The 17,212-nt window shown below is 50.6% G+C and overlaps 3 protein-coding genes across 12 annotated transcripts in view; 1 reads left to right on the forward strand and 2 right to left on the reverse strand.

Moving 5' to 3' along the window:
• ANKHD1 (ankyrin repeat and KH domain containing 1) overlaps positions 1 to 3,886 on the forward strand; it is a 122,066-nt gene extending 118,180 nt beyond the window's left edge. For 7 of the 9 annotated variants that reach the window (XM_059061218.2, XM_059061219.2, XM_059061224.2 and 4 more), the window contains 2 exons: positions 2,790 to 2,951; positions 3,108 to 3,450. In XM_059061218.2, coding sequence (XP_058917201.1) covers positions 2,790 to 2,951; position 3,108 — 163 coding nt within the window. In that variant the 3' untranslated portion in view covers positions 3,109 to 3,450. Of the gene's footprint in view, positions 1 to 2,789; positions 2,952 to 3,107; positions 3,451 to 3,871 lie in introns of those variants that run through there. The other 2 variants (XR_010840251.1, XM_067031761.1) reach the window with 2 other exon arrangements.
• A 523-nt stretch (positions 3,887 to 4,409) lies between these two features.
• On the reverse strand, positions 4,410 to 10,224 carry SRA1 (steroid receptor RNA activator 1). Its single transcript, XM_059061326.2, has 5 exons — positions 10,134 to 10,224; positions 9,883 to 10,008; positions 6,071 to 6,276; positions 4,996 to 5,104; positions 4,410 to 4,841 (listed from the first exon to the last, which is right to left on the reverse strand). Exons 1-5 carry the CDS (start codon positions 10,156 to 10,158, stop codon positions 4,630 to 4,632), a joined length of 678 nt encoding a protein of 225 aa, XP_058917309.1. The 5' UTR covers positions 10,159 to 10,224; the 3' UTR covers positions 4,410 to 4,629.
• Positions 10,225 to 10,936: 712 nt separating this feature from the next.
• Positions 10,937 to 17,200, reverse strand: APBB3 (amyloid beta precursor protein binding family B member 3). 2 transcript variants are annotated; one of them, XM_059061290.2, is made up of 12 exons: positions 16,690 to 17,200; positions 16,239 to 16,402; positions 16,080 to 16,156; positions 15,434 to 15,494; positions 15,088 to 15,234; positions 14,838 to 14,965; positions 14,297 to 14,411; positions 14,073 to 14,157; positions 13,744 to 13,827; positions 13,359 to 13,474; positions 13,030 to 13,221; positions 10,937 to 11,487 (listed from the first exon to the last, which is right to left on the reverse strand). In XM_059061290.2, exons 1-12 carry the CDS (start codon positions 16,736 to 16,738, stop codon positions 11,251 to 11,253), a joined length of 1,455 nt encoding a protein of 484 aa, XP_058917273.1. In that variant the 5' UTR covers positions 16,739 to 17,200; the 3' UTR covers positions 10,937 to 11,250. The 2 variants fall into 2 exon arrangements, with proteins under 2 accessions (XP_058917273.1, XP_066887873.1); XM_067031772.1 differs by having other exon boundaries at positions 13,744 to 13,902; positions 16,690 to 17,085.
• Between the last annotated feature and the right edge of the window lie 12 nt (positions 17,201 to 17,212).

Raw genomic sequence — 17,212 nt, forward strand, 5'->3', positions numbered from 1 at the left:
CTTAAATCAGTCACCTTACCCTTCCTCCTCTGTGTATCTGGATACCCTCCACTTCTCTCCATCCTCCAGCAACTGCCTTTTTGCCTACCCTATTTCACTAGGCTGGAGTCTTCACCTCCAGTCTCACCGTCCTCCACCCCATCTCCCACTCCGCTCACTAGACTACTTACCTTGCTTAGAAGTTGAGTTGTCATAGATGGTTCCTCCACAGTCTGATCCCAAGCCTTACCCTCCAGCACTTCATTGCTAAGGCACTTTATTTAGGCATACACCACTTTGTAAGAGGCTCAAAAACCTTTTTGGAACAATAAAATATACATATCCTTGCTACCTGAAGTGTGATTCTGAGGACATGCAGACCTAAGGGTCTGCATCACCTGGGATTTTATTAAAAACCCAGAATTTCAAGTCCCACCTACTGTATCAGAATCCTCATTTCAACAAAATCTCCAGGTGCTTTATGTGCACATTAAAGTTTGAGAAGCAATGACTTGTAAAATAGTCTTTTTAAAAATGAGTCAAGAAATCAGAACTGAGGGGAAATCTGATGAAGCCAGTGCTGAAGTAATACTGATAAATGCATGAAGTCAGGTGGTCTACAATTAATTGGTGGTGGGGTGGCATTGCTGAGGGTATAGTGATTCTGAGGAAGCCAAACAGCAGACAACTGGGTCGAGATTTTTTGTGTATACAGGTACTAGACTTAGTACCTACTCTACCACCACCTCTCTCCTGCCTCCTTTCATATCACTGTGCCTACATCAAAAAATCTTCTCTTTAAAGGCCAGACTCTCTGATCTTACTTTCCACAGGGCTAAAGACCAAGACCTCCTCACCAGCCCTCAGTCCTTCCTTAGTTTCCTGAGGTTAGCTGTGACAGAGAGATCAAAGAACTGGCCTCTCCTATCTTCCAACCTTTATGCATCCTTTAATCAGTCCAGGTATCACTTCTTCCAGAAAGCCCACTCTCCCTCCCTGACCTACCCTGATGGCTGTGCACCAGGCCATCAAGGCACTTTTCACCCTGTACTGAAATTAATGGGAGGCATTACACAGCTGTGCCTAGGGGCACACACTCGAATCAGACACACTCAGGTACGAATCCCAGCTCCCCCTCCTACAAAATCCGTGACTTTGAACCATCACCTAACCTCTCTGTACTTTGGTATCCTCACCTGTAAAATGTGGCTAATAACAGTGCTTTACTGTCCAAAACTGTTAAGAGGAATGGATGAATTAATACATGGCAATAACGTGTGCCATACCTCACCTGTCCCCAGCACCCGCTATAAACAGTAAATAGCAAATAGCTGAGTAGCTGCAGCGCTTATAGTCATAGGCAGGCTGGCCAATTTTGGGCCAGGAAGAACTGGAGGCCGGTGCGGCTCCTGGAACTCCTTCCAACTTTCGCCGAGTTTGGTGCTTCCTCCCGCCGAGGGTAGGGCGGGATCATCGGGTTGATTGACGGCCGGCCCGCCCCCGGCTTGTCGTTGTCCTGGTGTTGTTGCTGCGGCCGCACGTGGTCAACTGAGTCCGCCTCAGACTCGGCTGCGCCCCGCGTCCTCAACACCAGCACCAGCCGCTGCCTTCCTGCTCGTCCCGCCCGTGCTATGTCTACATCCACCAGCTGCCCGATTCCCAGGGGCAGGGACTGGCTGCCTGACTGCTACAGCACCACGCTGGGGACACACTACTCCACTACCCCCGGAGATCTGCGGCCAGGCCAACGTGTGCGTGTCGCAGGACGTGGGCGGGGAGGTGCGAGCCTGGACTTGCCTGCAGGCCCCTCTGCCTGTTGTAGCTTTGACGGGGGTGGGTGCTTGGAGCCGAAACCCAGTTCCCTGAATTCTCAAAGTGATGCAACACGGCCTTGTGCCTAGTTTGCAAGTGACTGGGCAGAAATCATCACTATGGCCTGGGTTCTGGGCTCCTTGCTCACCCGGCCCTCCTGACTTTGCCACCTGGAAGCAGGAGCCGAAGCCCCGGCTTCAGCAGGAAGCAACCGGGTCTTGCAAAGCTGCAAATGCAGGACTCTGGCAGTTGGGGGCAGGAGCTTCGGGTCTCTGCGGTGGCTGGCTTGACTACTGGCTGATTGGTGGAGCAGCCTGGGATCATGCCTACTCAGGGGTTCCTGCCACGGAGGCGAAGGGGAGGGGTGAGAACAGAATAGGGCCTTTTGAGGACATGATTGGGGCCAAATTCCTCTAGGCTGAGCTGAACCTGACAGGACTTGGGAGGGGTCAGGATAAGAACAGTGTGTCCCAGTATTTCACAGGAGGAACACCACCGCTCCTCCCTGCAGGATTTCAGAGCCCAGGTGGCAGCACCAGCCTTCATATCTGCTCTTGGCTTCCTCATCCAACTGAGGCTGGAGGGCTAGGCCCTCCCTTGTGAACCAAAGCAATGAAGTTCCAGAGCCAGCAGAGCAGTACAGGAGCCTCCTGAAGTACTTGAGCTTCAAGTTCGGTGCTCCTCCTAGAGCCAAGACCTGAAGCTCCCCTAAACTAAAAGCCCCTGCCTAAACCAGCTGGGATGCCCCACTTGCTCTATGGTGCTTAGAGACATCTTGGGTAGGCCCAGGAGACTTTAAGTGCTGTGAAGGCTAGTCAGCTGAGATCCTGGCCGGGCTGCAGAGCAGTAGCCCTTTAAAAAATGGGGAAAATTAAATAAATAAATAAATAAATAATGGGAAGATGTGACCCCTTGGTCCCTAAAAGGCCTGTATCTGGGGTCCCAGACAGCTCTGTACCCAAGCTCCTGCCTCTTACCTAGCCCCTACCCCTTGACAGGCACCAGGATCATCTACGACCAAAAGTTCCTGTTGGAGTGCAAGAACTCACCCATTGCCCAGATGCCCCCCTGCTGCCTCCCTCAGATTCTGGGGGTCACAACTCCAACAACCCCACCCTCCAGGCTCGAGGAGCAGAAGGAGACAGAGGAAGAGATACCTGGTAAGGAAAGCAGGCCCTAAAATTTAAAAATGGCTTTGAGCCCAAATGCCCCAGTTAAGTAGAGTGGGGGTTCGATTCTGAGAGGGGCTCCTTCACTGATGCTGAACCTGCAGACCCCTGCTCAGCAACCAGTCCTCCTGCCTTTTCTCTCTCCAGATGACGCACAGTTTGAAATGGACATCTAATCCAGTGAAGATGACCCTGTGTGTGGAGTAAGAGAAATCCCTCATGCTGCTGCTGCTACCTCCTTTTTCTGGGGTATCCAAAGGCCAGCTGGCCTCATCTAATCCAGAAGGGGGTGACATGGTGGTTCTGGGCCTCCCTTAACTCTGAGGCAGCTAGACCGGGGATAGGAATGGGCAACTTGCCAAGCCCTTAGTCCTACTACTCTTTGGTCTGTAGGCACTCCTCCTAACCCCTGGCCCTTGGCTCAGGCTGAGGCTGGGGCTGGGGGATGGAGAATGTCACTGTCTGACTGCTTAGTAAACATTCAAAGAAATGCCTTGGCTCCAGTGTTCTCCTCAATGCTGATCTTCCCATCTCAGCCATAAAGCTAAGAGTCCCAGCAAACCTGGTTAGGATCAGAGGTCCCAGGTTCCTTCCCAACTCCCACTGGGCGGGCCCACCTCCAGCAGCACTTAGAGCCTGAGGCAGGCTTTGGGGGCAGGCCATAGGAGCTGCCAAACCATAAACAGCAATAGCCTGACCCCTGCCCAGGGCTGTTCCAGCCTTTCCAGGAAGCAGCCTTCCTGGAATCAGGCCTTTCTACCAGTCCCTCCTTAGCTTTTCCAAAGCAGGAGAAAAGAGGCATTGCCCCAGCCTATAGCCTTCTTTTATCTCTCCCCATACCTTTTCTGCCTCCCACCTGTAAGTACCAACCATATTTCAACACTGGAAACCTGTACTCTCCCTTCTCACAGCATGATATGAGCCTCCTGGCCCCTTCCACCTGGTTCTGTTGTCCTCAAAGCGTTAGAAGACCTTAGGACCCAAACAGAGGCAGAAGCTTATTTGGTGAGTCAGATGAAGAGTCATAATTCTACCCTCCCCGTCACCTGAAAAAAAAAATCATGATCCCATATGTCAGCAATCTGGTCTTTTTCACCTTCAATTTATACAGCTAGTTTCTAATCTCTGTAGCACTTGCATACCTCAAGGGTGGTGCAATGCAAACAGGTCAGTCTCCTTTTTTTGAGGGGAAAAAAGTCTCCCCATGCTATTTGAGCCTCTGTTCCCATACTGAAACAAAATCATCCAAACATAGGGTTACTCAGCCCAGCAGGGGATGTATGTTTCTGTCTAATTTGGGGGAGAGTGGCAGGCAGTAATCTACTCACGCCTAGCAAGGCCATTCATGATTAATAGAGGAAGAAAAGAGGTGTGCACAGTGAGCAGGGCAGTTAAGGACACCAGAGGGAACCAGTTTGGCATAGGAAGGGCTCATCTCTCCTACCCAGGTCCCACCACGTTGAGATGTTTTTATTGAAATGCATACGGTATGGGTAACAAGCGGCCTCCCTGTGGTCCAGGAGGGACCTCTTCCCCCAGAGATGGGTCAGGCCAAACACCCCAATGGGGTAGACAGTCTCCCAAGTGGTAAAAGGGAGCAAAGTTAGGGAAGGCCTCCCATGCCAAGGCATAAGAGATGGTGTGAGATGAGGCTGGGGAACCCATAGGATTAAGGATCGTGTTGGATGCCTGGCACGGTCTGGTTCTGCTCAGCTGTGGCTACAGATTTCTCTTCATTGGCCTCCTCCTCTGAAGACAGACTCCTCTTTTCCGCAATTAATCTTTTAACTCCCACCATCCACTGACTGACCTCAGTCACATAGTCAACCATGAGTGAGCGGTGGATGTCATCTGCTGCATCCCACTGGTGGCTTGAAAGGTCTGAGGAGAGAGAGGGGCTGAGCAAGAAACCTGGAGCAAAAAACATAGCTGCAACTCCTCCCCTCCCAAGCAGTCAAAATCTCAGCACCTAGTCCAACTTGGACAACCATGGCAGGATGAGGGAGTTAGGCTATACCAAGGGACCCAGCCACACCTTGCACCAGCAGAGCCATCCTCTTCTTTACAGGCATTGACAGCTTCCCTCCGGCCCACTGTTCGTGCAGCAGAGCCAGGCGTCGGCTGATGTCATCACATACCTGCTTCTGAGAGACAGAAGCCCCCTCCAAGTCAGTGATGCCAGCCCAACAGGGGCAGGGAAAGGAGCACCACATAGGAAGCACCTGCTTTGTCTGGCCCAGGAACTTTACACTCTAATCTTAGAGTTATGGTTCTTTACGCAAAGATTAGAGGCCCCACTAAGAATCTGATGAAATCTATGGATCTCCTCTCAAGAAAAATGCATGTATGGCAAGAATTTTTTAATTTCTGGAGTTTCTCATATGCTCAGAAATTAATTCTATAGTGCTGCTTTACAAATAACGAAACTAAGGACCAAAGAGGTGAAGATCACTCTGCTACTTTCTTTTTTTTTTTTTTTTTTTTTTTTTATAAACTTATTTATTTTTGGCTGCATTGGGTCTTCGTTGCTGTGCACAGGCTTCTCATTATGGTGGCTTCTCTTGTTGCGGAGCACGGGCTCTAGAGCGCAGGCTCAGTAGTTGTGGTGCACGGGCTTAGTTGCTCTGCAGCGTGTGGGATCTTCCCAGACCAGGGCTCGAACCCATGTCCCCTGCATTGGCAGGCGGATTCTTAACCACTGCGCCATCAGGGAAGCCCTTCTGCTACTTTCCTTTAAGACTCCTCAGATTCCCTTGCCCCCTGAGAACTTAGGAAACATTATCAATAAAAAAAGGGGTTGTTGTTGGTGGGTTTTTTTTCCCCTCCCTAAGCATAATATCAGCAGGGTCTGTTCTCAGTGGCCTAGAGGTACGTAAATCAGGCTGTTATTGTCACTAATGGGAGCTGAATTCAATTCTTGTTCTTATAAGCCTCTTCTGAGGCTTGTGAACCCTCCTAAATCCTGTGTTCATTTTTCTAGGAAGTCCTTAGCAAATTCTGAAGGGGTTCATAACCCAGAAAGGATTAAGAGCCATTGCCCATAGGGTCAGAGGGTCTACCTTTGAGAGTCATACCTGCATCTGGCTGTTGATGGGAGCTTTCCCTCTTACCTTTGTGTGGCTACGGCAGTCCTCCAATGCCCGTTCCAAAGGTCTCAGTACATCTTCCAGCAGAATCTCAGACTCAACAACTGGGAAATTTGTGGGCTCCATGCTGGAGGGAGGACAACTCCCAACAAATGGGGGTCTGGAAGCCTTACTTGACAGAGGTGGAGGCCCCATTGGGGGGGCCCCAGGAGATGTCTCTGAGGTGGGGACTGAAAAGGTAAAGCAGGATCAAGCAAACATGGCTAAAATAGGTACAAAGAAATAAAATGGATGATGTGATAAAGAGGAATAGTAGAGGGACCTACCTAGCCTGAGTGTTCAAGGAAGGCCTTATAAGGTGATATCTAAGTTTATCCCAGCTCACACACTATGTGACATGGCAAATTACCTTTAACCTCTGAGCTTGGGTTCCTCTTCTGTAAAATGGGGATATTATAGGAATAGTACTTATTTCACAGGGTTGCAATGATGATTAAGTAAGAATATAGGTACAGCTGCTACACATCAGTGTGTAGCAAAAAGTGCTCACAAAGTTAAGAACCTGGATGAGACAGATGCAGCCATAAAGAGTTGAAGGAACCATGTACTACGGCAGAGGTAAGGGAGGGGCCCAAGAGGTGGGAAATGTTCTGATATGTTCAAGGAACAGAAACAAGGCCTGTTTGGCTGGAAATGATTAACACTGAAGAAAGTAGTATGAGCTTTCACTGGAGAGGTAAGCAGAGGTCCAGACCCTGCAGGGCTTTGGAGGAATTTAGTCTTGAGCCATTATCCATTAATGGTAACAGGAAGCCACTGCAGGTTTATAAAAGCAGGGACTGATATCACTAAACTTGTTTTTTATGACGTTCACTCTGTATGGTCTGTGAAAAGTTGATGAGAATAGGTAGAGGAGGGCAGGTAAACAATAGTCCAGGAAAGAGAATGCTGGCATGGATTAGAGTGAAAGAGTAGATGAGGGGAAATGGAGTGGTCTGAGATATATTTAGGAGGAGGTACAACAGATCTTGATGGAACAGCGGGTGGAGGAGAGAGAAGCCAAGGATGACTCTTGGTTTCTGACTTCAATGATGGGATGGTGGAATCACTATGGAAAATGAGAAACTGGAGGAGAAAAGTCAAAAATTACTTTTAGGTATCAACATCCACATGGATGATAATTCATCTAATTTGGTCTGTCAAGTTGACCTTCTCACCTTCAATAACCATTTTTTCCACAATACCTCAGCCTCCCATCCCCCTCTGCCTTCTTAGCAACAATAACCACCCCTCCTACCCTTCCAGCTCAACTACTCAGATTTTCGAGGTGCATTAAACTCACTCACTTTAAACTCATAGCTACAGATTTTAAAAGGCATCCAACATTGCCTGGAAATCATATACTTTGCCTCATTTTTCCACTCTTCAGAACAACTATTTTCACATCTTATCTCCTCTAAACTTTTCTACCTTCTCCTTTTATTTTCATTTCCTTCTCCTTTTATTTCATTTCATCTGTCTCTCTACTTCTGACCCTACCTCATATTTCACTGAGAAAATAAAGGTCATTGAACAGGAACACTTTCATCTTCTCACCACCAGTTCTACTAACCCACCTGCATCTGTGGCTGCTTTCCTTCCTCCTCTAATAGATGAAAGGTTCCTGTTCCTATCAGAGGCCATCTCTCCAGCTGTACTCTGCATCCCCGCCTCTCTTGCCTTCTCTAGGCTTCCCTCCTGCAGTTATCCCTTTTCTCCTGTGCCATCAGTTCTCCCTCTCTACTAAACCATCCCATCAGCATACAGAACCATCCCTTACCTCACGCTGCATCCTCAGGCACTGCCCTATTTCTCATCTCTGCTTTACAGGAGAATTTCTTCAGTGAGCTGACTACAGTTATTCTCTCTACTTTTCACATTCTCTCCTCAGCCCATTCCTGCTGGGTTTCTGCTCTCATCACTCCTGACTGCTTTTGTTAGGGTCACTAATGATTGCTATGTTTGTCAAATCAAGTGGTCCCTTTTCTTCATCTTATTTAACCTCTCAGCAGCATTCATCAGGATTGAATCAAGATTTTAATCTCTCCCAGAGTAAATTTTACTTTTCTTCCTACTTCTTTTGCTCTTTCTCAGTCTCATTTGCTAATTCCTTCCCTGTTCAACCTTGAAATACTAGAGCACCTTAGGGCTCTGTCTTGGATCCTCTTTAGGCCTCTGTCCACACACTCTCTTTATTCAAGCCCATGACATCAAATACCATCCATGTGACAGTGACACATTTCTGTAATTCTGGCCTAGACCTCTCCCCAGAGTAGCAGCCCAAATTTAACATGGCCAAGACAGAAAGCTTGCTTTTTTCCTCATCCACCAAAACCCAGTTATCCCATATCAATGAACAACACTATCCAGTTCCTCAAGTGAAAAAATGTATGTTACATTGCTTCTTCTTTCACCTCACCTACTATACCTACTCATTCCTACTGACTTTCTCCATAACGTATCCTATATCCATCCAATTCCTACCACCTCTGGTACTCCCACCGTTCTCCAAATCATCATTACATCTTACCTATGTTAGCAAAATAGCCTCTTAATTTGTCTTTCCACTTCCCTAAAATCTGTTTTCCACACAGTAGACACAGAGATCTTTTTAAAGATATAAGTCAGTGTTTCTCAACCTGGGGAGATTTTGCCCCCAGGACAAATGTCTGGAGACACTTTTGGCTATCACAACTGGGTGGGTGCTACTGATATCTAGTGAGTAGAGGCCAGGATGCTGGAGACATCTTACAATGTATGGGACAGTCTCAGAAAAAAGAATTATCTGGCCCAAAATGCCATTAGTGCTAAGGTTAAGAAACTGATTTATATTATAACTCTGCAATGTTACGGGTGTGGTTAAGAGAGGGGTGAAAAGAGCTGAATTGGCACTGGAAATGCTCAGGGGGAAAGGACGCCCTCCCCTACTTTAAATTTTTCAATGGCTTCCACTTTACGTAGATTAAAATACAAACTCCTTATCCTGTTTTACAAAAACCCACTATGATCTGGCCCCCTGCCTACTTCTCAGATCTTAATCTCTATCCCTAGGCCACTGTGCTCTAGCCATCAGATAATTCCTTCAGTCTCTGAATTTGCCAAACTTATCTCAGGGGTCCTGCAGTAGCTGTTTCCAATGCCCTGAATACTCTTGCACCGGATCTTTGTGTGGCTAGCTTTTAATCATTGAGATTTCAGCTTAAGTGTCAGCCCCTCAGATACCTTAGTTACTCAGTCACTCTCACATCACCCTGTTTTATTTCTCTGCAAAGCCCTTAACCACCATTTCATCTATCTCCAAAGCGATAGTGTGGACTCCAAGAAAACAAAACTTTTTGTCTTGTTCACTGCTCTTTAGTTTGCCTTCAAACACAGCAGGTGCTCAGTAGATGATACTGATTAAATGAATAACACGTTAAGTCTGAGATGCTTATCATACAGTCAAGTGACAAGGAAGAACAGACAAATGGGTATACCACGATGGGGTTCTGAGAAAGATCCAGGTTGGAAATAGGATTTGAAAATAATTTGGGAATTAAAAACTATATTAAAAACTGTAGGTCTGGATGAGATCACCTAGGGCGAAAGCACAGAGAGATTCTTTTGAGACCAACGTACCAATTATTTACCCGGGCAACAGGTAAGGAGCTCGGAAAAGGGCCAGAACTGGGCCCCTTTCTGGGGCTCCAACCTCTCTCCTCAGGGAGTCCTCAGAGAGCAAAAAAGGCCCACGGTACAAGCTTATCCCTGGCACCGCCCATTCTCGGCGGGTAACGGCGTACAGGGCCTCCACGCACCTCTGGGGGATCCATCCTGGGGAGCGGCGACCCTCTTCGTGAGCGGCGTGCGCTTGGGTCCGCCAGCCTGGGTCTGCAGACCGTATGAGAATTGCGGCGGATCGTTCCAGCCGCGCTCCTTGTTGCCTGCGAAGGTGAGAGGACGTGTGAAGCGAGCCCGGGGGCGACAGAGGGTCCGCACCCCGCGTGGTAACCGCCCCCAGCCTGGGCCGGCGGTAGACCCAGCGCCCCAGCCCACCCGCCGCGCTCACCCGGTTTCACGTACAGCCCCGCCATCTCCACTTCCGCACGGCCAGCGGGGCATCACGTCACTTCCGGGGTGGTCGCACCCGAGCCGGCTGGGGCACGCCCCCGACAGGGCCGGTTGCCTGGAACCCTCCAGGTTGGACAGTTCAGAAACGCTGGGAATCGCCGTCGAGGCCCTGCTCCAACTGCCTAAGGAACTCTAAATCTATTCCAGCTAATAACGCACGGGGCCCTAACTACATGGTACCAAGTGGGGCTGTTTTCCAGGAGGTGGCGCTCTAGGAGCCCAAGTGGGTTCCCTCTCTCCAAATCTCACAGTTGCTCTCAGGAGCAAGTAAACCACCAGAAGCTCCTGCCCGACGCATGCCCCCACTGTGATCTAGCCAGGTGGACTTCCAGAACCTCTGTCCACTTGCCTGAACGTTTACACTCTCTCGGCTGGAGTGTATTTATCAGGAAGCCTAGCACACTTAAAGTACCTCAGACCAGGTACTTCAGGTGTCTCACCTGAGCTCCCATAACCTTCTGAGATTTCCTAGTTGTATACATATTATCTTCAGTGCTGTTTATTTGACTCTTGTTTGACAGTCTCAGAAGGTGGAACTCCTATTTTATTACACCTCCAGTGCCGACCTTAGTGCCTATATATACATAAAAATATATTTCTTAAATGAAGTCATTTTTCCAACACTCCCATGCCCTTATATGACTACCTGCAGCCACCAACACCAAGCACAGACGCAGACACTCATCTCATACAGGTTGTTAACTCCCAACCCAGTCCCAGGCCCAACATACTCACATCCAGTGAGGTCACTGAGGGATTTTTATTTGTACTGATTTTGCTATAAAGTGTTGCTGAGGTAGAGCCAACTGTCCAGGGCTGGACAGGGGCAAGGAACACAGGGACCCAGGGAGAGGAGAGCCCGGGGCCTAGGCTGTGGTACAGGGCCTCTCAATCATCCATATAAACAATAAATTGGGCAACAGAGGGTGGGCAAGGGTCAGTGGGGAAGGCAGAGAAGGCTCCAAGGGGCGAGAGGCTGCAGGTCCCTGGGGAATGAAGCGGTACAGAGTCGGGCATGGACCCAGAACCTCCTTCCCCAGTCCTCCCCGATTAATTTAGGGCATGTGGAGTAGAGAGGGTTTCAGCCGGAAGGCATCAAGAAAAGAGAAGACGCCCCGCTTTCGGGGGGCTGCCCCTGCACCCCCAACCCCTCCTTTGAGCAGGGGGAGGGGCAGGGGACCTCCAGGGGAGTCCACACAGCTGGTCCGCTTGAGCCGCAGGTGGGCACGGGCCTGGGTACCCCAGGCCTTGCCTCGAGCCGCAGAGGCCACAAGACACTTCTGGTACTGAACCTAGGGAGAAGGGGAATGTGAGGATCCAGCTCCTTTCTGCCCCTGGACCCCCTGAAAGCTTCTGCAGGACAGGGACCCGGCCAAGGCTTCAGTAGGAAAAGAAGCTGGTACTCTGCCACATTTGGAGTGCCTACAGCATTAACAGGTAGCTCAATAACAAAAGCCTAAAACTTCACATTCACTGAGCATTTAAGGAGAGCTTGAAACTGTGTTAAGTTCTTTATATATGTAATCTAATCGATCTAGTTATTTATCAGGTGTTATAATCACCACTTTGCAAATTAGGAAGTGAGATTCAGAGAGAATACATGACTTGCCCAAGGTCATGTAATCAGAAATTGATAAAATTGGAATTCAAAACCAGTTCTGATTGCACGACCTGTGCTCTTAACCATACCTATCACTATGCTAACTCTCCTCCGTCTCTCACTGCAGTGGACTGGACCCTGGGAAAGTGGACTCCCTAGTCAAGGGGATGTTCTACAACCCAGTCCCAGTGCAACTGCTCTGCTCCTCTCTCATTTGAACTCAACAGGGTTCTAAATGGTCTTCTTACTTCTCTTGTGTCTTCCAAATCTTCTACCCATACTATAGCTTCAGTGATCTTCAAAATCCACAAACTTGACTTCACCGTCCTGCTCAAAACCTTTCAATGGCTCAAAGTGCCTCAAGATAAAACAAATTCATCACCCTACCCTGTAAGTTCTCCCATGACCTGGATTCTGCCATTCTTTCTGCCCCTATCTCTCACTCCATCCCGCCCTGCACTCGAGATTCGAGATCCCTGCACACTAGATTCTTTCACATACTCTAATCCACTGACATCCCTCTCACCTTCACAGCTGGGGTTCCCTGTACTTGGCACATGTCCTGTCCCATTCCCCTTCACCTGGATAACTTCCCTCCTTGGACCTTCAACTCTGTTTTCTATCCCCTCTTTCAGGTAGCCTTCTTGAACCTCCGAAGGGGCCATATCCTCCATCATCCTGTGGTGTACAACTTCTTTCTGGCCTGTCTCTGCTCTAACCTAAGTGTTCTGTGAGGGCAAAGGCTATGACCTCTAAACCACTGAATTCCCAGGGTCAAGTATGGTTGAGTTCCGGCAAGCACTCGTATTTGAGTGAATAAGTGAACTGAACTGAGTGCAAGTGTCCCATACTCAAATGCCCACAGATAACCAGAAAACAATTTAAATGAGAGAAAACAGGAAAGACAATGCTCACCCTTCAAGGCACAGCCCTTACACAATTCCAGCTAAATGCTGAAATGTATACATGTGGACCCAAGTGTCAGAGCTTCTGATATTTTACGAAAAACACAAATGGCAATTATTATGTGAAATGTCCTGGCCTTTAAATATTGGCAACTAATTAAAACCTATTAAAAAACAGCATGAGGGTCAAATAAAATACTACTGAACCACAGTCAGCCCTGGCATGGCTGGTTTGTGATCTCTGGAGAAGTTGCCGATCCTGAACCCCAGTCAGGGGTACAGACCAGCTGCAGGGCAATCCCACCCACCCATTCCCACCCCTAACTCACCATGCAAGCAGCCTGCACAGCTTCGGAGAGTCCCCCTGCATGGGGCTGGCACCAGAAGGCCGCACACTGGAAGCTCTGACGGCCCAGGTCGGCAATGAGGCCAAAGGTATGTGGGTCACGACCAACACCAATAAAGGTCACGAGGCGCACAGGGCACTGCCACAGTGGCTCCTCCTCTGCACCAGCCTCTGCCTGCCCAAATCAGGCCTAGTCACTAGAGGGCCAGGTACTAGCTGGACCCACTGAGCGCTTCCAGTAGCAAGCAATAACCCCTTGGCATCCCCACCCACCCCTCCACACCCCCAACTTCACCTTCTTCTGGCTGGTACCTGAATGGAATGTGCAGTCATGAGAGAGTCAGATACACTGAGCATGGCAGGGACCCAGGCGTCCTGGTCCCCATGGGTGGTGAGGGTACCAATGGCCTCGTTCAGCACGTCCATGCCTGGGGGGGGGGGACAAGCCCACCATGGTGTCTCCCAGGTGTAAAGAAAGATCTGCAGGGAGTGTCTAGGCCCCTCTCACTGACTTAGGATTCAGAGAGATGGGAACAGAATAGCTGCAGCCAGGCTTAGACTCCTGAGTTGAGAAGGGTGGTACACCCCAGGCTATAGAGGGCCATGGGAGCACTCTTAGAAATGGTGGTAGATCCTTCCTTTCCCACCTTCCTCTTCTCTTATGCAGCCCACCCCCTCCAGCCCACTCAGTCCTCACCCATGGCTTTGGTGACTGGCAGGGTCCCCATGTACAGTGCCTCATACTTCTGAGCAGCCCGGCTCACCGCATCCAGTAGCTCCACTGAAATATATACACCAAGTTGGCCTGGGTACTCTCTCAATGACCCCTTTCTCCACGCTTCTAAGGGAACTGGAACTAGCAGAAAAAAAGCCATGGATGTTCCTCCAGTTTAGAGTTTGGGATCCCTGGGACAAGGACACCTCAGAAGTTCTCTATCTCCAGAGAAGTACTAAATAACCAGAACCCCCTTCCTATCTTTCACCAAATTAGCCTGTTGGTACAGTGCGGCCCTTCCCTCCCCATACCTTGTCGAGGCAGGTCTTCAGGGGAGATGGGGTCTATCGAACAGCAAGGGGAATCACCACTGACCCCTACTCGCTCTGACAAGATCTGAAACACAATGCAGCCAGCATGAGGTGTAGGGAGGGGGAAGTGAGGTAAGGGAGCCAATACCACCCTAACCCAACCACCTTAGCAGCTTCAGACCCAGCTCCATACCCACATTCCCTGACCCACTCCTGGCCCTTACCTGGGCACAGAGCCCGTGTAGGGCACTGGCAATGGCCTTGGCAGGGACGTCACAGCGAAACACATGGCACTTGAGCATACAGCTGTCTTTGTCACCCGCCACAAAAGCGAAGTCCCTGGCAGGGTCAGAGATGGGGCTAGGGCAGGGCCAGGGATGGAGCTGGGGTAGGGCTAGGTAGGGACAGGGGCCTGTAGTGCCTGCAGGAGGCTGGAAAGTCAGAGTTATGACCGGGATGGAACAAGGAGATCAGGGCTGGGGCTCCAGGCACCTGGCTGTCACTCACCTGTCACTGTTCCAGAAGCATGTGGGAGCACAGGAGAGAATCAGCCCAGCCTCTCAGGCTCTCCCCCATCCGTCCCTGCTGAGCTGGGCCCACCCTCCCCAACCAGGGCTCGACCAGGCAGGGGAGGCACAGCTTGGGTACATGTCAGAGGACCTGTGTCCAGGGGTTCAAGTACAGTGGGTCAGCATCAGTGGGGATCACAGCCTGCAAGGGGGAGGGAGGAGCAACTCTCACTTCGAGGGATGTAGGGGTCCTCACCGGCCCTTGGAGCTGCCCACACCCCATACACGAATGTGCACCAGGGGCTGGCGGTGGATCAGACTGTGGTCCAGGGGATTCACCAGGCTCATCACATCCTTCTTCAGGATCATCAGCATGTTCTGGCCCTGCCAAGGAGAGGTCAGCCCTGAGCTCAGATGAAGGTGGTTGCCATGAGGAACAGGCAATTCAGGGACAACCACCTTTGCTGGATGCTGGGCTGAACCCCTTGAAGGGCCAGCCAGCTTACCTCACCCCAGGTACCATCCGGGGGCTGGCTCTGGCTACGGGTCTGGGCCAGCTGCTGGATGCAGTTATTGACAGCAATACTGCTCTTCCCTGGTACCAGGTCCTCTTCAGGTACTTCTACCCAGCCCAGAGAGCGGACTGCAAAGCACTGACAGGTTGAGGAAAAGGACAGGAGGACCCTAAGTAGAGGTGAAGTAGGGTGGGAGGTGCCACAGGCTCCACATATATAAACCCGGTGAGACCTCCCTTCAGCCTTGATTACCTCTGCTCAGCCCAGTCTCACCCTTGACCTTTCCCTTGGGACCCTCCCCAATGCCCTGGGTTGGCCCTCAGGCCCAAATCACTACCTTAGCCCCTGGCTCCATTCTCTGGATGTAGGATTCTTCACCATACCAGGACAGAGAATTACTGGAATAGAGCAGAGCTCGTAAGAGGACCACAATTCCTACAGAAGGGACAATGGTGAGGACCAGACTACTCGATGGGCACAAGATGTGGGATAAGACCCAGAATATAGTGTCCCAAATATAAAGTCAGAGTGAGACAAGGCCCGGGACATATTACATAAATGTAACATAAAGCATGGCTTAGAATTTGAGGGAAAATTCAACACACAGGACACAGAATAAAAAAAACATGGAACAGGGTCCAAAATCTGGACCAGAGCCCCAAATCAGGACAAGAAAACCCTAGAACACAGGATAGGAACCTCCGTGGACAGAACCTAGGGTAGTGACCAAGGCCTAGAACATTAGAGGTCAGGACCCAGAATACATAAAACAACATGTAGCAAAAAACAGCTTGGAACAATGAGCACAACTCAAAACACTGGGAGAGTCAACAATATGGGACAGAGCCAAGAACACATAACAAAACCCTAAAAATGGGACACAGTCCAGAACCTGTGTTGGAAAGCAGACTGTGGGTCCAGCTGCATCTTTGAGTGCCATGGAACCCCAAGCCTTTCATTTTTGCCTGGCCTATCTCTGTTACCTCCGGTCCAGTGAGCTCTCCAGGCTGGAGAAGGATCTCCCCTTGGGGGGCCGAAGTCCCCAAATTCCCTCCGTCTTCTGTAGAGAGGGGGCTAGGTCAGTGTGGCAGCAGGCTTAGATCCACACATGAGCTCAGGCCCCCTCCTCACACTTCACCTACCGTGCCTGGGTCCTCTGCATCTCCTGACTCCCAGGTTGGGCGCTGCCACTGGGTGCTACCGCTGGGTACATGCCAATAATAAGTACCTGCAGCATCGCGGATCTTCCTCCAGCCAGGGGGCAAACCTGGCTCCCCCTCCAGACTCTGGTCCCCCCACAAGTCATCTACAGGAACGTGGGATTGGAGAAGGAAGTCATATATGTGCGCTCAGAATAACACTTTGTCATAACCCTTCCTCCAACCCAAAAGGCACAACTTAGCGCTGAAGGTTCAGCCTGAGGGTCCAGGCTTCCAACCTTGGATACTGCAGTGCAAAGATCGGGGTTCATTTGTTCCCTGGTCCTCACTCCGAGACGTACGCCCCTCCCTGTCTTTGAGGCTGGGGTAGCCTTTCGCGCTCCCTCGTCCCCCCTCAGCTCCCGATCCTCCCATCGGGACCCTCTGTGCACACCATCGCAGTTGACCAGAATGATGGCCAGCATGTAATCCTTGCCCAGCATAGCCCTGGTCGCGTCCCCAGCTCGCCTCCGGAGCTGCTGCGCCTATAAGTCCAGCCTCTCTGCGCTGGAATCGGCCTGGCCAGCTGGCGCCGCACAGATACGGGGCGGGGCAGGGGCCGGGTCCTGGGGACGGGAAAGGACCCGCCTGAGCAGCGCCTCCTGTCGAAAGGTGGCGCGTGCAAACAGCCGTCCTGATCCCCCAGTTGCCGCGCGTTGGCGTGCGAAGGTCTGGAGGAGGAGCAAGGTCCGTGGCGCGCACGCTGACATCATAGCTCGATTGTGAGCTCATCAAGCGGCGGAGGATCCGCCAGGCGAACTTGCGCGGAGCGCACACGCGCACGAGTGAGATCATGGCGTTCAGGTAGTCTACGCGCGCGCACACGCAGCCTGGGTCTCAAAGGGAGAGGTCACGTGGGAGTATCTGAGAAAAGAAGACCTTCAGGAAAGCTCCTCTACCCGTTCCAGAAATGCCCC

The sequence above is a fragment of the Kogia breviceps genome, chromosome 4, assembly GCF_026419965.1.
Source record: "Kogia breviceps isolate mKogBre1 chromosome 4, mKogBre1 haplotype 1, whole genome shotgun sequence".
Taxonomy (NCBI): Eukaryota; Metazoa; Chordata; class Mammalia; order Artiodactyla; family Physeteridae; genus Kogia; species Kogia breviceps.

Coding starts and splice junctions, on each gene's coding strand:
- SRA1 (XM_059061326.2), bottom strand. CDS start 10,158: ATGGCGGGGCTGTACGTGAAACCGG. Junction 5,105..6,070: donor ACTGCCGTAGCCACACAAAG/GTAAGAGGGAAA, acceptor TCTGTCTCTCAG/AAGCAGGTATGTGATGACAT. Junction 4,842..4,995: donor GATGGCTCTGCTGGTGCAAG/GTGTGGCTGGGT, acceptor CTCTCTCCTCAG/ACCTTTCAAGCCACCAGTGG.
- APBB3 (XM_067031772.1), bottom strand. CDS start 16,738: ATGCTGGGCAAGGATTACATGCTGGCCATCATTCTGGTCAACTGCGAT. Junction 13,903..14,072: donor TGAAGACCTGCCTCGACAAG/GTATGGGGAGGG, acceptor TTTTTCTGCTAG/TTCCAGTTCCCTTAGAAGCG. Junction 13,222..13,358: donor TGACTGCACATTCCATTCAG/GTACCAGCCAGA, acceptor TGATTTGGGCAG/GCAGAGGCTGGTGCAGAGGA.